At 33.1% G+C, this 16,276-nt stretch overlaps 2 protein-coding genes, 1 long non-coding RNA gene and 1 other non-coding gene across 5 annotated transcripts, besides 1 other annotated feature; 1 reads left to right on the plus strand and 3 right to left on the minus strand.

Annotated features, from left to right (window-relative positions):
- Window positions 1–7,855: 7,855 nt before the first annotated feature.
- Window positions 7,856–9,949, minus strand: AT5G00490. 2 transcript variants are annotated; one of them, NR_144160.1, is made up of 3 exons: window positions 9,723–9,816; window positions 9,372–9,449; window positions 7,856–8,028 (listed from the first exon to the last, which is right to left on the minus strand). It is a non-coding gene; the product is annotated as an uncharacterized misc_RNA (transcript). The 2 variants fall into 2 exon arrangements; NR_144161.1 differs by lacking the exon at window positions 7,856–8,028 and having other exon boundaries at window positions 9,294–9,453; window positions 9,723–9,949.
- Window positions 8,170–8,381, plus strand: AT5G04575. The gene has a single exon (NR_142768.1). It is a non-coding gene; the product is annotated as an other RNA (long non-coding RNA).
- A 164-nt stretch (window positions 9,950–10,113) lies between the features above and the next one.
- On the minus strand, window positions 10,114–10,892 carry NF-YC8 (nuclear factor Y, subunit C8). Its single transcript, NM_122673.2, has one exon. It carries the CDS (start codon window positions 10,742–10,744, stop codon window positions 10,181–10,183), a length of 564 nt encoding a protein of 187 aa, NP_198143.1. The 5' UTR covers window positions 10,745–10,892; the 3' UTR covers window positions 10,114–10,180.
- Window positions 10,893–11,178: 286 nt separating this feature from the next.
- Window positions 11,179–14,387, minus strand: AT5G27920 (F-box family protein). The gene is made up of 7 exons (NM_122674.3): window positions 13,326–14,387; window positions 13,104–13,229; window positions 12,918–13,022; window positions 12,444–12,843; window positions 12,218–12,347; window positions 11,841–12,135; window positions 11,179–11,753 (listed from the first exon to the last, which is right to left on the minus strand). The coding sequence occupies exons 1-7, from the start codon at window positions 13,950–13,952 to the stop codon at window positions 11,508–11,510; spliced, it is 1,929 nt and encodes a 642-aa protein (NP_568502.1). The 5' UTR covers window positions 13,953–14,387; the 3' UTR covers window positions 11,179–11,507.
- Window positions 14,068–14,172: a sequence feature (AT5G27920.uORF1).
- Window positions 14,388–16,276: the final 1,889 nt, after the last annotated feature.

A 16,276-nucleotide genomic window follows, 5' to 3' on the forward strand; every position in this document is an offset into this window, starting at 1 on the left:
AAAAAAAAAAACTCTATTAAACAAGTTCACAAAAAAAAAAAATCAGTATGATGAACTATTGAGATAGTAAATCTCTCAAGTAATCCAAAACACAACATGGTCCTGTCTGCATCTAAATCACACAAAAAAAACTACAGTCAAATGTAAAATATATGAACCTTAACTCAAGAAACTTTTACCATTTCTGGATTTTGGATGTTCAAATTAGAAAGAAATCGTTAATTCAGGAATATAAGAAATCAAACAGATCTAGCAAGAGTATATAGCAAAGCCATCTCTCTAGATACTTCTTCAGAATTCAAGCCGAGAAAAGCAAAAGGAAAGTTCAATAAGATTGTGTACAATTATTAATCATTATCTAATACTTCCTCTTAGGGGTGTCAAAATGGGTCAAAATTCATGGGTCAACTCAACTCAACTCAACCCATGAATCCTAATGAGTTGAAAATTTTGACTCAAATGAGTTAATGAGTCAAATGAGTTGATGAGTCAATTGGTTTGATGAGTAAAATGAGTTGGGTTGTAATGGTTAATGGTTTCAATGGTTTACCCAATTAACCCATCAAGTTTTGTAAAATTCAATTAAACCAACTAAAATCTCTAAACCAATGTCAATTTAAGTTTAACCAACACATCTAAACCAATTTAATAAAATTAATATTTTTCCAAATTTCTTAAATATACAAGCGATGAAATTGAGAAAAAGTAAACTCGTAATTTTTCCACCAAAAAACATAAACCCGTGATTTTCCCGCCAAAAACGTAAACCCGTGATTTTCCCGCCAAAAACGTAAACCCGAGATTTTCCCGCCAAAAACGTAAATCCATAAATTTCCCGCCAAAAACTTAAACCCGTAATTTTCCCGCCAAAAATGTAAACCCGTGATTTTCCCGCCAAAAACGTAAATCCGTGATTTTTCCGCCAAAAACGTAAACCCGAGATTTTCCCGCCAAAAACGTCAACCCGTAGTTTTCCCGCCAAAAATGTAAACCCGAGATTTTCCCGCCAAAAACGTAAATCCATAATTTTCCCGCCAAAAACGTAAACCCGTAATTTTCCTGCCAAAAATGTAAACCCGTGATTTTCCCGCCAAAAACGTAAATCCGTGATTTTCCCGCCAAAAACGTGAACCCTTGATTTTCCCGCCAAAAACGTAAATCCGTAATTTTTGCGCCAAAAACGTAAGCCTATAATTTTCCGCTAAAAATGTAAACCCGTGATTTTCCCACCAAAAACGTAAACCTATAATTTTCCGTCAAAAACGTAAACCCGTGATTTTCCCACCAAAAACGTAAACCCGTAAAAAATGAAATCCGTAAATATCCTAAGTTTGATGATAATGAATTAATAATGATAATTATTTATTATTGTTTTATAAGAATAATTAATTAAATTATTACTTAAATGGGTTAACCCATTTAACAACTCAACCCATCAAATTAAATGAGTTATGGGTTGACCCAACCCATTTAACAAAATGGGTTGGGTCAACCCATAACTCATTTAACCCTAAACTCATTTGATTATGAGTTGAATTGAGTTGGGTTACCCATTTTGACACCCCTACTTCCTCTGTTTCTATATAAATGTAGTTTAAGGGTTTTTATTTTTTTTCAATTTAAATGTTGTTTTCAACTTTCTATGCAAATAATAAATGTATTTAATATTCTTTAACAAATAATATTTAATCATCTATTTTTTTATTGGTTGAATTGGTTATAATAAATGATGTTTTTATATAAAAGAGGTAAATTAAATGAGATTTTTATGATTTCTTAATTTCTGTGTAAAAACCTTAAACTACAACTAATATGAAACAGAGGGAGTAATAAAGAATAAATATATATCTACACGAACAAATACTTTTTAATTAAATATTAGAGAATCTAATAAGCTTTACAAAAAAATGTCGACGACAAAGATCAACGAGAATATTTAAGGCGGTTTCACCTTATATTCAAGATTCAAGTCACAAGCGAATCCAAAATGCTACACTTCCAAAGACTGGTTTTCTCGACAAAATTTTGAGCCCTCTAAACTTACTAGACTGAATGATTCGAGGTAATGTGGCCTCACGAAATAGAACAACTCCTAAAGTATTGTAAAGCACCAGTGTGATCAATGTCTAACATATCAGAAAACAAAAACACTAGCAGGGGAAATATGACTTTAACGAAACTAATCCAACGGTGTGAATCTTTAACGAAAGCCTGAAACCCCAACGTGACTTTATTTGCATTACTACCTTGAACAAACAATTGGAGATGTTAATTAATGTTTCAAAATAAACAAGAAAACAAAAATAGAGATTTATCTTTTATGGTATCTATAGATCTAGGTTATTAAACTAAAGCAACAAAACACCACACCATAGTATTATAAATACCTTCAAGATAGAAAAGCGGGATCTTCAATACAGTTCCTCCATCCACAAAAAACAACTCTGTTTTGAGTGTCTTCAACCTCTGTTAAACATTACAAAACCATATAAGCTCAAATGTGGAAAACACATAAGAAACCACCTCGGAGAGAAACAAGACGAGAGAATCGATCCGTACCGCCAAGAAACATATGTAAGGAAGCCAAAGCCGGGTTGAACATAAGTTCATCATCACCGAGGTTACACTGTCAAGCACCAACAAATAAAAATTCAGAGATTACTATTCGTTGAATCCATTATCTAAAGGATTACATATTTGCAACTATAAAACATCACGTAACCCTAATTAAGCAAAAAATCGAAAATCAAACACTTGAAACAGATTCTTACAACCCATTAAGCCACGCGTAGTCGCTGGAAATAGAACGAAAAGAGTGTAGAACGAATAAGTAACAAAGGATCGTAGAGGTAAACCAAAAAGCAAGTGTTAAGAGGAGAGATTGGCTCACGAAGCTTGAGCGTGGGAACAGAGGGGAAATGAAGAGAGGTCATCATTATCATCGACTTCTTCAAGTTGTAATTCCTCGAAATTAAGCTCACCAATCTGCTTGATCTAAAGTCTCACTTGCTCTTGAATCTTTTCGTCGTCCATTTCCCTCGAGTTTCATTTACCCGCCAGTAGAGAGAGTCTCCTTTAGCCACATCCGCATTTTCTCGGGAACTTTATCGGGCCGGTTTATAGATCCAATACCCAGCCCAACTATCACATGTTGTTAATATATGATTATATTTTAAATAATAATTTCGTTACCCATTTTTATTATCTTTTTAACTTGCAAATCATATGAAAACAACAAATGAATTGTATTTTCACCTACTTTCTAATAAAATTCTTCTTCAAAATATATCATGAATAATCACAAATAAAATACACTAACAACATATAACTTCAAAAAATAATATTATAAAAAAAAATCCGCGGCTTGGCGCGGGTTTCGCCCTAGTCTTCTTAACAATATCTTCTTGAATTTCTTCCCATGAATAAAATGTGAAATTTGAAAAGTTTAAGGGTTAACTTCAATGTGTTTTTTCTTTTGTCGAAAGTGTCTTAGTTTCTTTCAGTGACTTCTCTCTTTACTATGTGAGTATAACGAGACTGATACATAACACATTCTCAGAGATTTGGCTTATTTCAATTATTTTTTTGGCATATAACAAATATATAACATATCATTCCAATAAGAAAACCGAGCATCAAGATAAAATCATTATTCTAAGAGCATCCAACAACTTTAAAAAAAAAAATGTAAAAAAGTCATTGAATCAGCACCATAGTGATACTGAACTCAACTTCACTAATTGTTTTGACTCAAATTAACTATAGCAAAAGGCAAAAGAAAAAAGAAAAAAAACAGGGGTTTCTTGCAAAATGGATCTCAAGTACCATCCTTATTCTCCTCTTATTTGCTCTTGTAAACCTGCACAGAAACCTCATCAGCTTCCTCATTTGGTTTAATATTGACTGCAATCTCTTATTCTCTCATCTCCTGCCCAATGAGAACCTTGAGAAGCTCTTGTATCACAGCTGCTAGATCAAGGTCCAAGCAAACTTCAGAAGCATTCTCATCTTCTTTACCTATAATTAAGCAACTAATAAGCAACTTTATGCGAGAATCTAAATAGTTCTTTCCTTGGGTATGTCCTCTGATTTGGATGGTGACGGGATAAAGATTTAAATCCCGGGAGTTTAACAAGAGGCACAACTGTCCACCTCCCTTTACGTCGAAATCTTGATGTACTTCTACCATATCATACTTGAGTCATTTCTTAAAATAAAGTCGAAAATATTCCATGATGGTGACCAATTTGCATAAAGAGCCCAAATATTGCCCTTTTTTTTGGGATATATGTGCACTAGTCCTTCCTTTGTCACCTATTGTTCACTCGACTTTATGTGAGAATGAGTTGAGAGACCCGTAATTGCTACGTTTCCGAATTGAGAAGCATCCACTCGTCTAGTAATACCCTTATGGACCAGTGCATACCACTGTGGCATTTCGTATTCATCATAAGCAGTCCAAACCTGGTTTTCAATAAACAAAGCTTAAGTCCGATCCGTGTCGAAGTCGTAAAAATCAGCATATGGAACACTCATAACCACCTCATTATATTCATCCTCATTAACCATATAACTAGTGTTCTTGTTTTCATAAATCTTTACTCTTTTTACTGCATTACATATCTTTAAGTTTTGAATTGTTTTTGTTAAGCAGCAGCACCAACTTTCTTGTCTTCACAAGAGGAACTAGGCCTTTTAGGATTATAATGGGATCGGAGCCTTATCAACCGAAGCACTTCCAAGCATATTTGGCCTAATCTCAACTTCGTTGTCCATCTTTTTGTTAAAATAGTACACAAGATCCTTGTATGTCTTTAATTAGTTTTGATCTTGCAGAAAGAAAAAGATTGATCATCAAAAAGTGGAAAGTGGGAAACCTTTTGCACCTATAACAGTTTTCATCACTCAAATATATCCTAATCTTGAAGCCATTAAACCAACTTTATTCTATAACCGCAACTAATTAGATAAAGAACAATTTCACATCTATGAAAACAAAATTGCTGGAAAGAAATATTTGAATAGTTAGTTTTGGCGCCTCATTATATATCAAAATTTAGATTTTAAGATCCAAAGATAGTGTTCCCTTAGATATTGAATTCTTAGAGAAGGAATCCATCAAACTTGTTAAGAGAAATCACTACTCTTAAACTAATAAGTTATGAAAAATTGCAAAATAATATACGGTTTGCCCACGATTGTTTGTTTCAACTTTCAAAGTTAAAGATCCAAACTGAATTTTGTGCACAAAATTAAGTTCTCGTTGCATCATAAATTGAGAGTAGAGTTTGTGTGTGAAACCAGTGGAGAAACAGATTTGGTTTCAAAAAACCTTTTGCTAGATTTTAGGATCTAAAAAATGGAATCTAACAAACATCTACACACAAATAGTTCCAAACACAATTGCGATCTAAACACAAATTTATTATTTATTTAGAAAAGGCTTTAGTATGATCTCATTTCCTATCCCCCAAACATACGCTAGAGACCAAACAAAAAGTTCCCTACAATCTGATATATATAAGTGATTAATGGAGAAATTGAACATTTTTCTGAAACGTTGAAGTAAGAATTTCAAAAGTTAAAATTTATAGAATGATGAGTGCAAGTAGTAATGAGGATTAGTACATACATGAAACTTTTTGTGGTAAATATTACAATGAAGTTTATATTCACAAATTTTATATTCTCTGAAGTTTTTCCTTCACTCAAAATACTGATTGTCTAATTTCAAATTATTTTCATATATAACATGGTTAGTTTGTAAATATGAATAAGTTTCTACTGACGTTTTTATTAAAATAAGTTTTATCCTATTTTAAGCAGTCAAAGCTGTCATCTAGTCGTCATTTGAACCCCTAGCGCCTAGTTGGAGCCTAGACGAGTGCCTAGACCGCTTTTTAGAACATTACTTCTGGGTTTAAAATCAGTAACTATAGTCTTTATTGGCTAGCTTTTAATTTTGTATTACAGTTGAATGAATTGTACGAATTAGTTTTGTGTTAGTAACTTCCCTTTACTTTTTTTTTTTCGTTTTCTTTAACTAACTTGGGTGATTCAAGTATGGTTTGCTCGATAATGTTTGTTACATACTAAGCCCAAAATTTTAAGATCAAAAGATATTGTTCTTCTAAAGAATATATTTCCCCTTACTCTATTTCAAACTTAGATGTTCACATCTAAAAAGAAATAACTACTACCTAAACAAACAACTCATGCTAAATCTAAATAAAAACTTGTAATAACGAATAGACAGTTTTGCGCGTGAAAGTTGTGACAAATCAAATCAGAATAGAGTTTTCACTTTAAAGATACCTGCATAATATAATCAATAGAATTTGCGAACCAAAATCTGTTGATAAGTAAAAAAAAAAATATTTTATGAAAACGGATTTGGGTTCAAAAAAAATTTCGCTAGATCTAAGATCTCATGACACCTCTAAAATGGATTCTAACAAATATTGCAAACACAAAGGTGTCATAACATAGAAATGCCAAAAAAGGGTTAAGAGTCCAAATCTGAAAACTTGTGAATAAGATCCAAATGCCAAATTCAGAAAACTGTAATAAATCATGATATAATTGAATTGATGGTTTGTTCATCAAAGTTCCTCAAAACCGTGCCGAAATTCGTTAAAAATAAACTCAAATAGACCGTTTCTGCCCCAAATTTTGTTAGATATCTAAGCTTGATTCTTACCAAAAGCAAAAAGACTAGAAAACTTTTATAATAAATTTAGGTTTCAAAAGAAAGCTTGTTGTTAGATGTAATCTAACAAATAGCTGCAAAGACAGAGAGTCTAAACAAGTAAAAGTCTAGAAAAATAATTAGTTGTTATATATTCTTGTCTCTTATCAAACATTTGATTTTTTTCTAGTTTTATAAAGAACCACAAGAAATTATGTTTCAATGGGTAGTTTGATGACATTTTATACGTTATTCATTTGGTTTTCGTATGCATAAATTAATCTATAGCAATATTCTTAAACCATTAGATTCACTTGAAAGACAAAATATAATATTAACAACAACAACAACAACAATAATAATACATAACATTAACAACAACAACAAACCATTTACAAAAAAATAAAATAACTCAAAAAGAACCTCAAATTTTCTCACAACAAAGGTTTGAAAATAGGGTAATATTAGTAACTAGCCAAATTAGATACACAAATTAGGAAAATAGCCGTGCGTCATAAAACATTAGTAAATAAACTTTTTTGGAGTGCGAAATAACCAAAATAACTTGGAAAGATAGGCGGGAACTCGTGAGTTCCGACACTAGGTGGCTATATGTAGGGAACATAAACATGCGTAAGTAATGAGTACCCGATTTATTTATAAAACACACGCCATTTATAGATGTCTTTGTTCCCTTTTTTTTTTTTGTTCTATAAGCCACATAACTTATAGATATCAATTACAGATGCATTTGATATTTAAACCCTAACTTATACCACTAGATAAGTGTAATGATGAGGACATCAAACTATGTATACATATGTTTGCTTTGTAGGCGAGTTGTTATTCAGTGAAGACTAACAGATAAAAAATTCATTGATAATTGTAAAATAGAACGTTATATAAGAACAACTCATGTAATTTCTCTATGTAGACGAAGTATGAAAACAATGGGCTTGAGTTGGAAATTGTGTATTGGGCTTCATGTTATTAATTCGGTTATAGCCTCTGCAAAGTATCAACTTGTAGAGATCATACATTACATGGAATGTTTGGTTATAGCAGTAATCATTAGTATACAACTTGCTACATAATCTGGTCGACACATTTTATTTGCGTTTTGACAATGTGAAGAGTCTGTAAAAAAATATTTTATACGTATCTATTGCATTAAATGCGGCGAAAGTGTTATATACGAGTTCCAATGTTACATTGGGGGAGGGGTGAAAAAAAGTGTAAAAACAACATGTTACTTATAAGTATAACAGAGGAGGACAACATGGTGCACTCCCTAGCGTGTCACCATTAACTTCTCCACTGAGAATAGAGACAACACTGGTCTACAGAAACAACAAGTGAAACAACAATGTTAAGAAAATGATATATTGGAAAAGGCATGTCTCCATAATATTAGTTTTGCACTCTATAGAAAGTAGTTCACATCTGCAGACACTACATAATACTACTTAAGAAAATATAGCACTACTATATAAAACATGCAACAGATAGAAAACACTTAAATTTGAAAGAAAAACATGAATTTAAGAGGAAACTTGATAGGGGTTATTGTTAACTTTTTTTTGAAAAACTTTGTTTTTAGAGACAAACTCAGTGTGCTTCGAAAAAAGGCACATTTGTTGTTTGAAAAATACCATATTGCCCCTGTCTCCTTTTCCCTTCTTCTTCTTCATGGGTCTGTTCCATTTTTTTCTGTCCAAATCAATTTCTTCTTTATTTTGCAAAGAAACTTAAAATCGTTTTCAATTACATAATACTAAACCCTAAGATAGTATATAGGGAACCCAAACAACCAATTTTATAGATTTTTTTGAGAAAAAATCCAGTTTTTAATTTTTTATATATATGCATGTATATACATGTGTATTTGTGTTGTTATATCACTGGATCCGAAAATCAACTCAAACACATCTCGATCCCTTTTTAAAGGTATAAAAGCATGAAATCTAAAATGAAAACATAGTATATAGAGAAATCAATGACTCAAAATAACAAGCATTATTATATAAGAACACCTTATAGAGTAGACATAGTATGTTATCTATATAAAACACATGAACCAGCTATAAATAACATGCAGAATATGAACAAACCTCCTTTTTTTTTTTTAAACCCCTAAACAGACGAAAAAGAATCCACAGAGTTTGAGAAAATTCTCAGATCTCGCCTTATCTAACTTCATGTAGAGAGATTAAAAAAAATTGAGTGTTAGTAGAGAATAAATAAAAAAGAACCAAAACTTAGATCTGGACACAATCGGTAAGAACTCTGTGCAGGATACTTATGGAAGTGTACATGGGAAGAAATAGAAGAAGACATAGATAGATAATCGGAAACCCAGAACTGATTCATTGGCAAAGACTAGATTGGAGAGGAGGAGAACGAATTAAAACTTCTCTCACAAACGACGATGAGAAAAAGAAGATTAGCAGCTATATAAAACACATACAAAAAACTATAAAACAAATAAAATAACAGAGTACTTAATGGCAGACCAAAAGGTATAAAAGCATGGAATTTAAAATGAAAACATAGTATACAGAGAAACCAATGAGACAATATAACAAGCATCATTATACAAAAACACCTTATAGAGTAGACATAACATGTTATTTATATAAAAAACATGAACCAGCTATAAATAACATGCAAAATATGAACAAACCTCTTGTTTCTTTTAAAAACACTAGACGGACGAAGCAGAATCCACAGAGTTTGAGGAAATTCCCAGATCTCGCCTTATCTAACTTCATGTAGAGAGATTATGAAAAAATTGAGGGTTAGTAGAGAATAAATAAAAAAAAATCAAAACTTAGATCTGGACACAAACGGTGAGAACCCTATGCAGGATACTTATGTAAGTATACATGGGAAGACATAGAAGAAGATAGAGATAGAGGGGAAAAAGAACCAAACTTTAGATCTGGCCACAATCGTTAATTTCTATGCAATTGAAGTATAAAGAGGAAGAAATAGAAGAAGATCGGCAATAAATAAACGAAAATCAATGGCTTACCTTACCAGATTCGTCGGCAAGGGGAGGATCAGAAATTAATACTTGGATTGCTAACGGCGACAAGAACGAGAAGAAGGTTTCAAGGAGACAATCAAGTTCTGGGCTTGATTGAAGAAGATGAGAGTAACCGACGGTGAACGCAATCGCCAACGACGGCGCTAGATTTTGGGAGGATATTTTGCGGTGTGAAGAAAAAACAAGATTTTTATTTTCTCATATATTACTTTTGGTGCGAGAGAATGAATATAATGTTAGCTTCTGAATATTTCAAATTTCAAACCGAGAATCATCACGCTCCCAAATAGTGTATTGTCCCCTCAATGTCTAAGGTTATACATGTAATAATACATGTGTTTCCGACAGAACATTGTATCTCATGGCTATTTCTTTAAAAAAATTAGATCCATGACTATTTACTACATATTCCCTTGAAAATACCCTAAAACGTATTCCACTTATTAGTTTCCGTCGTCACCTCCTTTTTTCCCACGCGCTTCTTCCTCCTCACCAGACACCGAGGTCCAAGCTCCAGGCCATGCCTGCATTTGTGGTTGTGGTTGGTGGATTCCAAGACTACAACAAACAGGAGTTCCAATTACCATTCCTGGAGGCAGCTCTCCATCGTCAATAGGTGGCATGGCCACAGGATCAGCAGCGGCGGCAACAGACTCTCTCTTTACCTCAATGTCATCATCAAGCAAGAAATCAAAGATAACAGTTTGAGCCACTGCGGCATCGACATTAGATTTCTGTAGCGTGACTCGTTTGCTTTCCTGAGCATGGAGCCACGAACGCATCGTGAGATCCATGATAAACATCTCACATGCTTTCGAGAGGAGGATTGGAGCCTCACTAGCTATCATAGTCACATCCGGATCATACTTCATAATCTTCTTGATACGAGTTATAGGAAGGTCGTGATTTTTGAAATCTAAGTTACCTTCCATCTCTTTTGACCAGAAACTCTTCAGTTGCTCGTTACCTTTCGGTGGCAGCTGGTTGTTGCCGTTGTTGTTCTCCATAAGATTTTTTTCTTTTTTGAAGTTTCTAGTGTTCTAGGCTTGTTATTTTTTTATTTGAAGATTTGCATATATAAAGGAAAAGCTTAAGCATAGATTAGATATGGTGGGATAGTAAGCAGGTAAACTTTTACAACAATGAATCTTAACGCATTTAGTATATTGTTAAGAATATTTAATGATATTAACATTATTTGTTTGACTAACATTATTTGGTTATTATTATAAGAAGAAAAAAGAAAGTGATTTATTTTTACTTAAAGTGTATATATTATACCAATTAATAGTGTTAGAAAAAAGAAATAAAGTAAATACAAAACTATATTTTCTCTATAAAATTGCAAGATAATTTTTTGCTGTACAAAACTTATTTTGAATTATTTAGTTAAAAAATATGTTTTCAAATGTTAAATGTGAAAGCATAATTCATATCATTGCTCGAACACAAAGGAGTTACATGTTGCATCTGATTGGTTTAGCTTTCTGTTAGACTTCAAAAACATATGATCATCAGTTCATCACATAGATCTATTACACATCAACAACTTTCTAACTAGAAATCATTACTTAAGCGTTGTCCGATCTTTTTTACCGGTTATAGCAAAATATTTTACCGCAGCAATTCACTTAAACCGATTCATTTATATGGATCCAAAACAAACCGCTACTAAAGTTTCACTGATTTTTAACATTGAGATTATAAACATCAAAAACCTACAACAGTATAAACTAACCAACACAAGAAACCGCGTTGTTCTTTATGTTTTCAGTCCCATCTAATGCGGCAACCACGAGCATGAAGCGTCTCGAGCAATTCCGATGAGAGCAAGAATCTGAGAGGTGCGAGAAGTTTAAGCTTCTTGAGCCTATTGCAACAGGCTCTTAGAGCAAACTCAAACCCTTCTACAGTCACACGGCTCAGATGAACTAAGTCAACGTCTTGAACCCGACTCAGATTGCTCATCAACATGCATAGAGCCGTATCAGACACCGAGCAATTGCACAAGTTTATCTGCCAAACAAAACACACAACACAAGAATCAAACATGTTTCCAATAGATGCTTCCAGATCTCCATCTATAAATGTTATTTTTTGTACCTGTCGTAGGTTTTTCGAGAAGTAAGCGAGCGCCCAAAAACCCGAATCATCAATATTCTCGCAGAGTTTAACGTCCAAGTAACCCAATTTCTTGCAGCCGGACGCAATGGCTGCTAAACCAACACCGGTTATATTCTTTAGCCCTCGAAGTTCGAGGTGACTTAGAAGTTCTAGCTGCCGGATTTGTTCAACCCCGGTGTCAGTTAGTTCACAGCAGTATGATAGAATGAGTCGGTTCAAGCTCTTGCAACCTCGAGATAAAGCTGCTAAACCATCATCTCCAAAACCGGCACAGCTGCACTCAAAAACCAGAAATCAGTAAGAAAACGAAACATGTCTTGCACATTTTTCATCAAGAATCCACCAAGAAAGTGTACCGGTATAGATCAAGTTCTAGAAGCTTCGAACATTTGGAACCAATATGGAAAATCCCTTTGTCTGAGATATTTGTGCAGAGTCCAAGTTTCAATCTTTGAAGATTCGAACACTTCGAGATATATTCTAGCCCTGCGGTCCCAACGGAACAAAAAACCGTAAGATACCAAAGATGACAATATCTAAAACACAAACGGAGGTTTGAGTTCACATATATCTTTCTATTACCTCTGTCATTTACACCATAACAGTCAGTAAGATCAAGTTCTTGAACAAGCATGGAGTAACATCCAAGCGATTGAAGACCTTTCTCAGTTATCAAATGACAAGACTCTAACTTTAAAGTCCCTAGATTCCGGCAAGACTGAGCTACAGCAGAGATGGCTACATCCGTCACGAATCCGCAACACGCCAGATTTAATGTTTTCAGGTTTAAGCAGTTGCGTGCAAGACTTATCATCCCAATATCCGTCACATCAACACATCTGCTCAGTCCAATCTCCATTAAAGATCTACAGCTAGAGCTTAAACTTACAAGAGAGGAATCAGAAACATGAGCTCCATCAATCCATATAGTCTTGAGATGCTTCAAACCTTTGATGTACTTTAAGAAGCTACCAGAGACTTCCTGTGAATCACAAAGATTAGCAGAGAACACTATCGAGTAACTAGACTAATTCAAGGTCTCAATCGCAAACTTACCGATACACAGTGACTGGCTTTAAGAAGTTGAATATCAGGATGGCCTCTGACTATAGAGATCAAGCCAGACAAACTCACACGGTCACACCTAGTGACATCAACCTCCTGTTTATAGCACTTAAACATTTCAAAAATCGAATATTGAATCCATAAAAGCTTAGTGTGTGAAGAAGGCAAAGTAAGTACCTGTAATGAAGGAGAACCATTCTCTAGAAACTGTAACCCACCATCATCTATCAAAGGACAACTTACCATATCTAAAACCTCAAGCTTTACCAGCAACGCTATAGACCGGATCGAATCATTTGTGATCTGAATCAAATTCACAAACAAATCTCACATCAATCACTACAAAGGTAGAAACTTTGAATCCAATCTCCATAAAGTTTTCAAATTTATGACATTTACCTTAAGATAAGAGACATCTAGAGATTTCAATCCTTTGCAAATCTTACAAAGAAGATCAATACCAAGATCAGAGATCTCCATACACCATTTCAAGCTAATCTTATTCAGATTACTACATCCAACAACAATCCTCGCTAATCCAACATCGCTTAAGCTCAAACACTTATCCATCTTCAGCTCTCTCAGCCCCGTCGCAGACGACAACGCAGCCGCTTCTCTATCGCCGAATCCCCAGCAATGAGACACGTCGACGCGCTCTAAAGCGTGACACATACGCGCCAACGTCTCAAGTCCTCTAGCTCGAACTGCGGTGGAACGGCTTAAGTTCAGTGACTTAATGCCTAACGTTGAAATGGCGCCGTCTAATGCTAAACGTAAAACGACATCGTCGTCGAGTTTTGGACAGACGGAGAGGTCGAGGGAAGAGAGGTTTGGGTATTTGAAGAGAAGCGTCGGGAGAAATTCGACCCGGAGGATTCGGATCGTGGTACGAGTCAATGAGTCGACTCGGAGGAAGTCTTTGCTGATTAAACGCCATGTTTTCCGACACGGTGGGTCTAGACATTCGTAGACTCGGACAAGAAGATCTTCCGACAAAACGGATAAAATTGATGGTGACGTCGACATTTTTGCAACAGAACCAGAAATAAACACACAACAACAACAAAAAGAAACTTTTTAAGGAGAAAGAAATGTGTTTTCTCTAATGGATTCGAAATCGGAAAAATTTGAAGCTTTTTTTTTAAGTCGGAATAAAGAGAAACACAGCTCGGAGATAGAGTAGAGAGTGGTGAACCGGTTTTTCTAAGATCCGAATTGGGTTAACGGTTTGCAGTTTCGGGTTCATCACGCCGATTAGTCGGAGACTTTCCGGTGGGAAAAAACAAAACCGAACCTCTCTCTAAATTTTTATTTTTTCTGATATATAAAGGAGAAGAAAAAAATGAGGAAGACGAAGAAGAAGAAAGAAGCGTGACAGGAATAACACGAAATGACGAAAACACCCCTAATCTTACTAGTACGGAAACAATGTGTTTGGTTTTTGGAGTTTGAGATCTTTACGCGTGGTTAATTATCCACGTGGATATATATTAGTGGTTAGTTATGGAGGCTTTATTGTTAGGAGCAGAGGATTTGGAGCAGGTGATTATTACATAACTGTACCGAAGTTAGGTCTGCACCACTTGCGGGACCCACGTAACGTGCATCGACCGTACCTATCTGTTTGACCCAAAACTATATGATAAAAATCGAAAATATTAGTTTGTCCAAAAAAGCATATATTAAAAAATAAATATATTGAAGAAATCATATTCGTTTGTCTGACGTGGATAGTACGCGACATCGTCGTGGCAGATCACAAATTGCTATTTTAAAAACGATGTCGTGTAAACAGTTATCTAAAAAAGTTTTGTGAAAAAAAAAACCTCAAAGACGTTTATTTTTATAATTTTATATATATATATGTACGTCTAAAAAGTACAAAATAATTTTATAATTTAAAATAATATATAATATAATCTTTTTTTATTATTATTATTATAAAATTTTAATAAATAATATATCAAATCAAAATTTTCGAGATAAAAAATTTAGTTATATTTTTAAAATTTTTAAAAATAAATATATATAATGGTGAAAACGTATATAAAATTATAAAAATGAGTTATATACTTATATTATATTTTATATTGGATTTTATATAAAGATTTTGTATTTTTCATATATAAAAGGTAAAATTACGTAAACAATAATTAATAAATATTTTAAATTTAATCTGAAAATTTTGTTGGAAAGTTTGCATTTGCAACGTCACAAGTAACAGCATAGACCATGCTTTCACGTTGGGATGTTTCGTTGAAGTATTAAGATAAGGTTAGAAAGTTTTATATTTACTATTTATTGCATGCACCTATTATTGATAAGTTCTAACAAAAGTAATTAATACTTTTCTCAGTTTTAAAACTTAAATATTTACATACTCAAATTTATGTACTTCGTGTACGGATCGGATCGTCAGAAGTTTGACATTTTCTTTAGACAGACATGCATACGTAACCAAACTTCTATCTGGATTGTTGAAAATTTAAAATGTAGATATACTTCTTTTTCGTAATACGTTAGCATAATTATTGAAAAAACTCTTAAATTTGTCTGGCAATTTTTATTTTTCACCTCAAAAAATATAAAATAATCTTATGAAGTTTAAAATAATACGTAATATACTTTTATTTTACTATTATCAAATTTTAAATTTTTGATAGATAATATATCAAATTGAACCCCTTAAGATGAAGAGTTCAACAATATCTTAAAAACAAATATATATGATCGTGAAAATGGTTACAATATATATAAAATTATAAAAATATGATATATTGCTTATTATTTTGAATTTCATAGGATTGATTTACATTTTTTAAACTTTAATAGACGATTTTTAAGTTTCATTTTGCACAAAATCTTTACATATCAGTATAAATCGCTTCTCATTTGTTATTTATTACTGATAAAATAAATTTGTGGACTGATCTTTAAGTTTATTCATTAGTCACATATGTTGCTAATGACTACTAAGTTTGTATTTATCCTAAAAAATAAATTCATTATCCTTCAAATTTTATTAAGACGCCTGTAACTTTATTTGTATTATATACATATATATCTATGTGGCTGCTAGTCTACTATTGAAAATCTTATTTAAATTAATGTGTGCTTCAACAGGAGATAGAACTAAATATGAGTTTATATATTAATTAGAGAAACTAATTAAAACTCATATTTGTTCCACCACCTGTCAATACACACTTAATCTCAAGAATAAGATAGTCCGTACGTTTAATATATATCTTTAACTTTTATATAGTTGTCTTATATTTATAATTTTTGTACAGGTAATATAGGCTGGCCATTTATACGATGCTCAATATATATCTTGGTTTATAATGTCA

The sequence above is a fragment of the Arabidopsis thaliana genome, chromosome 5 (assembly GCF_000001735.4).
Source record: "Arabidopsis thaliana chromosome 5, partial sequence".
In the NCBI taxonomy this organism is placed as follows: Eukaryota; Viridiplantae; Streptophyta; class Magnoliopsida; order Brassicales; family Brassicaceae; genus Arabidopsis; species Arabidopsis thaliana.

Coding starts and splice junctions, on each gene's coding strand:
- NF-YC8 (NM_122673.2), bottom strand. CDS start 10,744: ATGGAGAACAACAACGGCAACAACCAGCTGCCACCGAAAGGTAACGAG.
- AT5G27920 (NM_122674.3), bottom strand. CDS start 13,952: ATGTCGACGTCACCATCAATTTTATCCGTTTTGTCGGAAGATCTTCTT. Junction 12,844..12,917: donor AAGCCAGTCACTGTGTATCG/GTAAGTTTGCGA, acceptor TGTGATTCACAG/GAAGTCTCTGGTAGCTTCTT. Junction 12,348..12,443: donor TTATGGTGTAAATGACAGAG/GTAATAGAAAGA, acceptor TTGGGACCGCAG/GGCTAGAATATATCTCGAAG.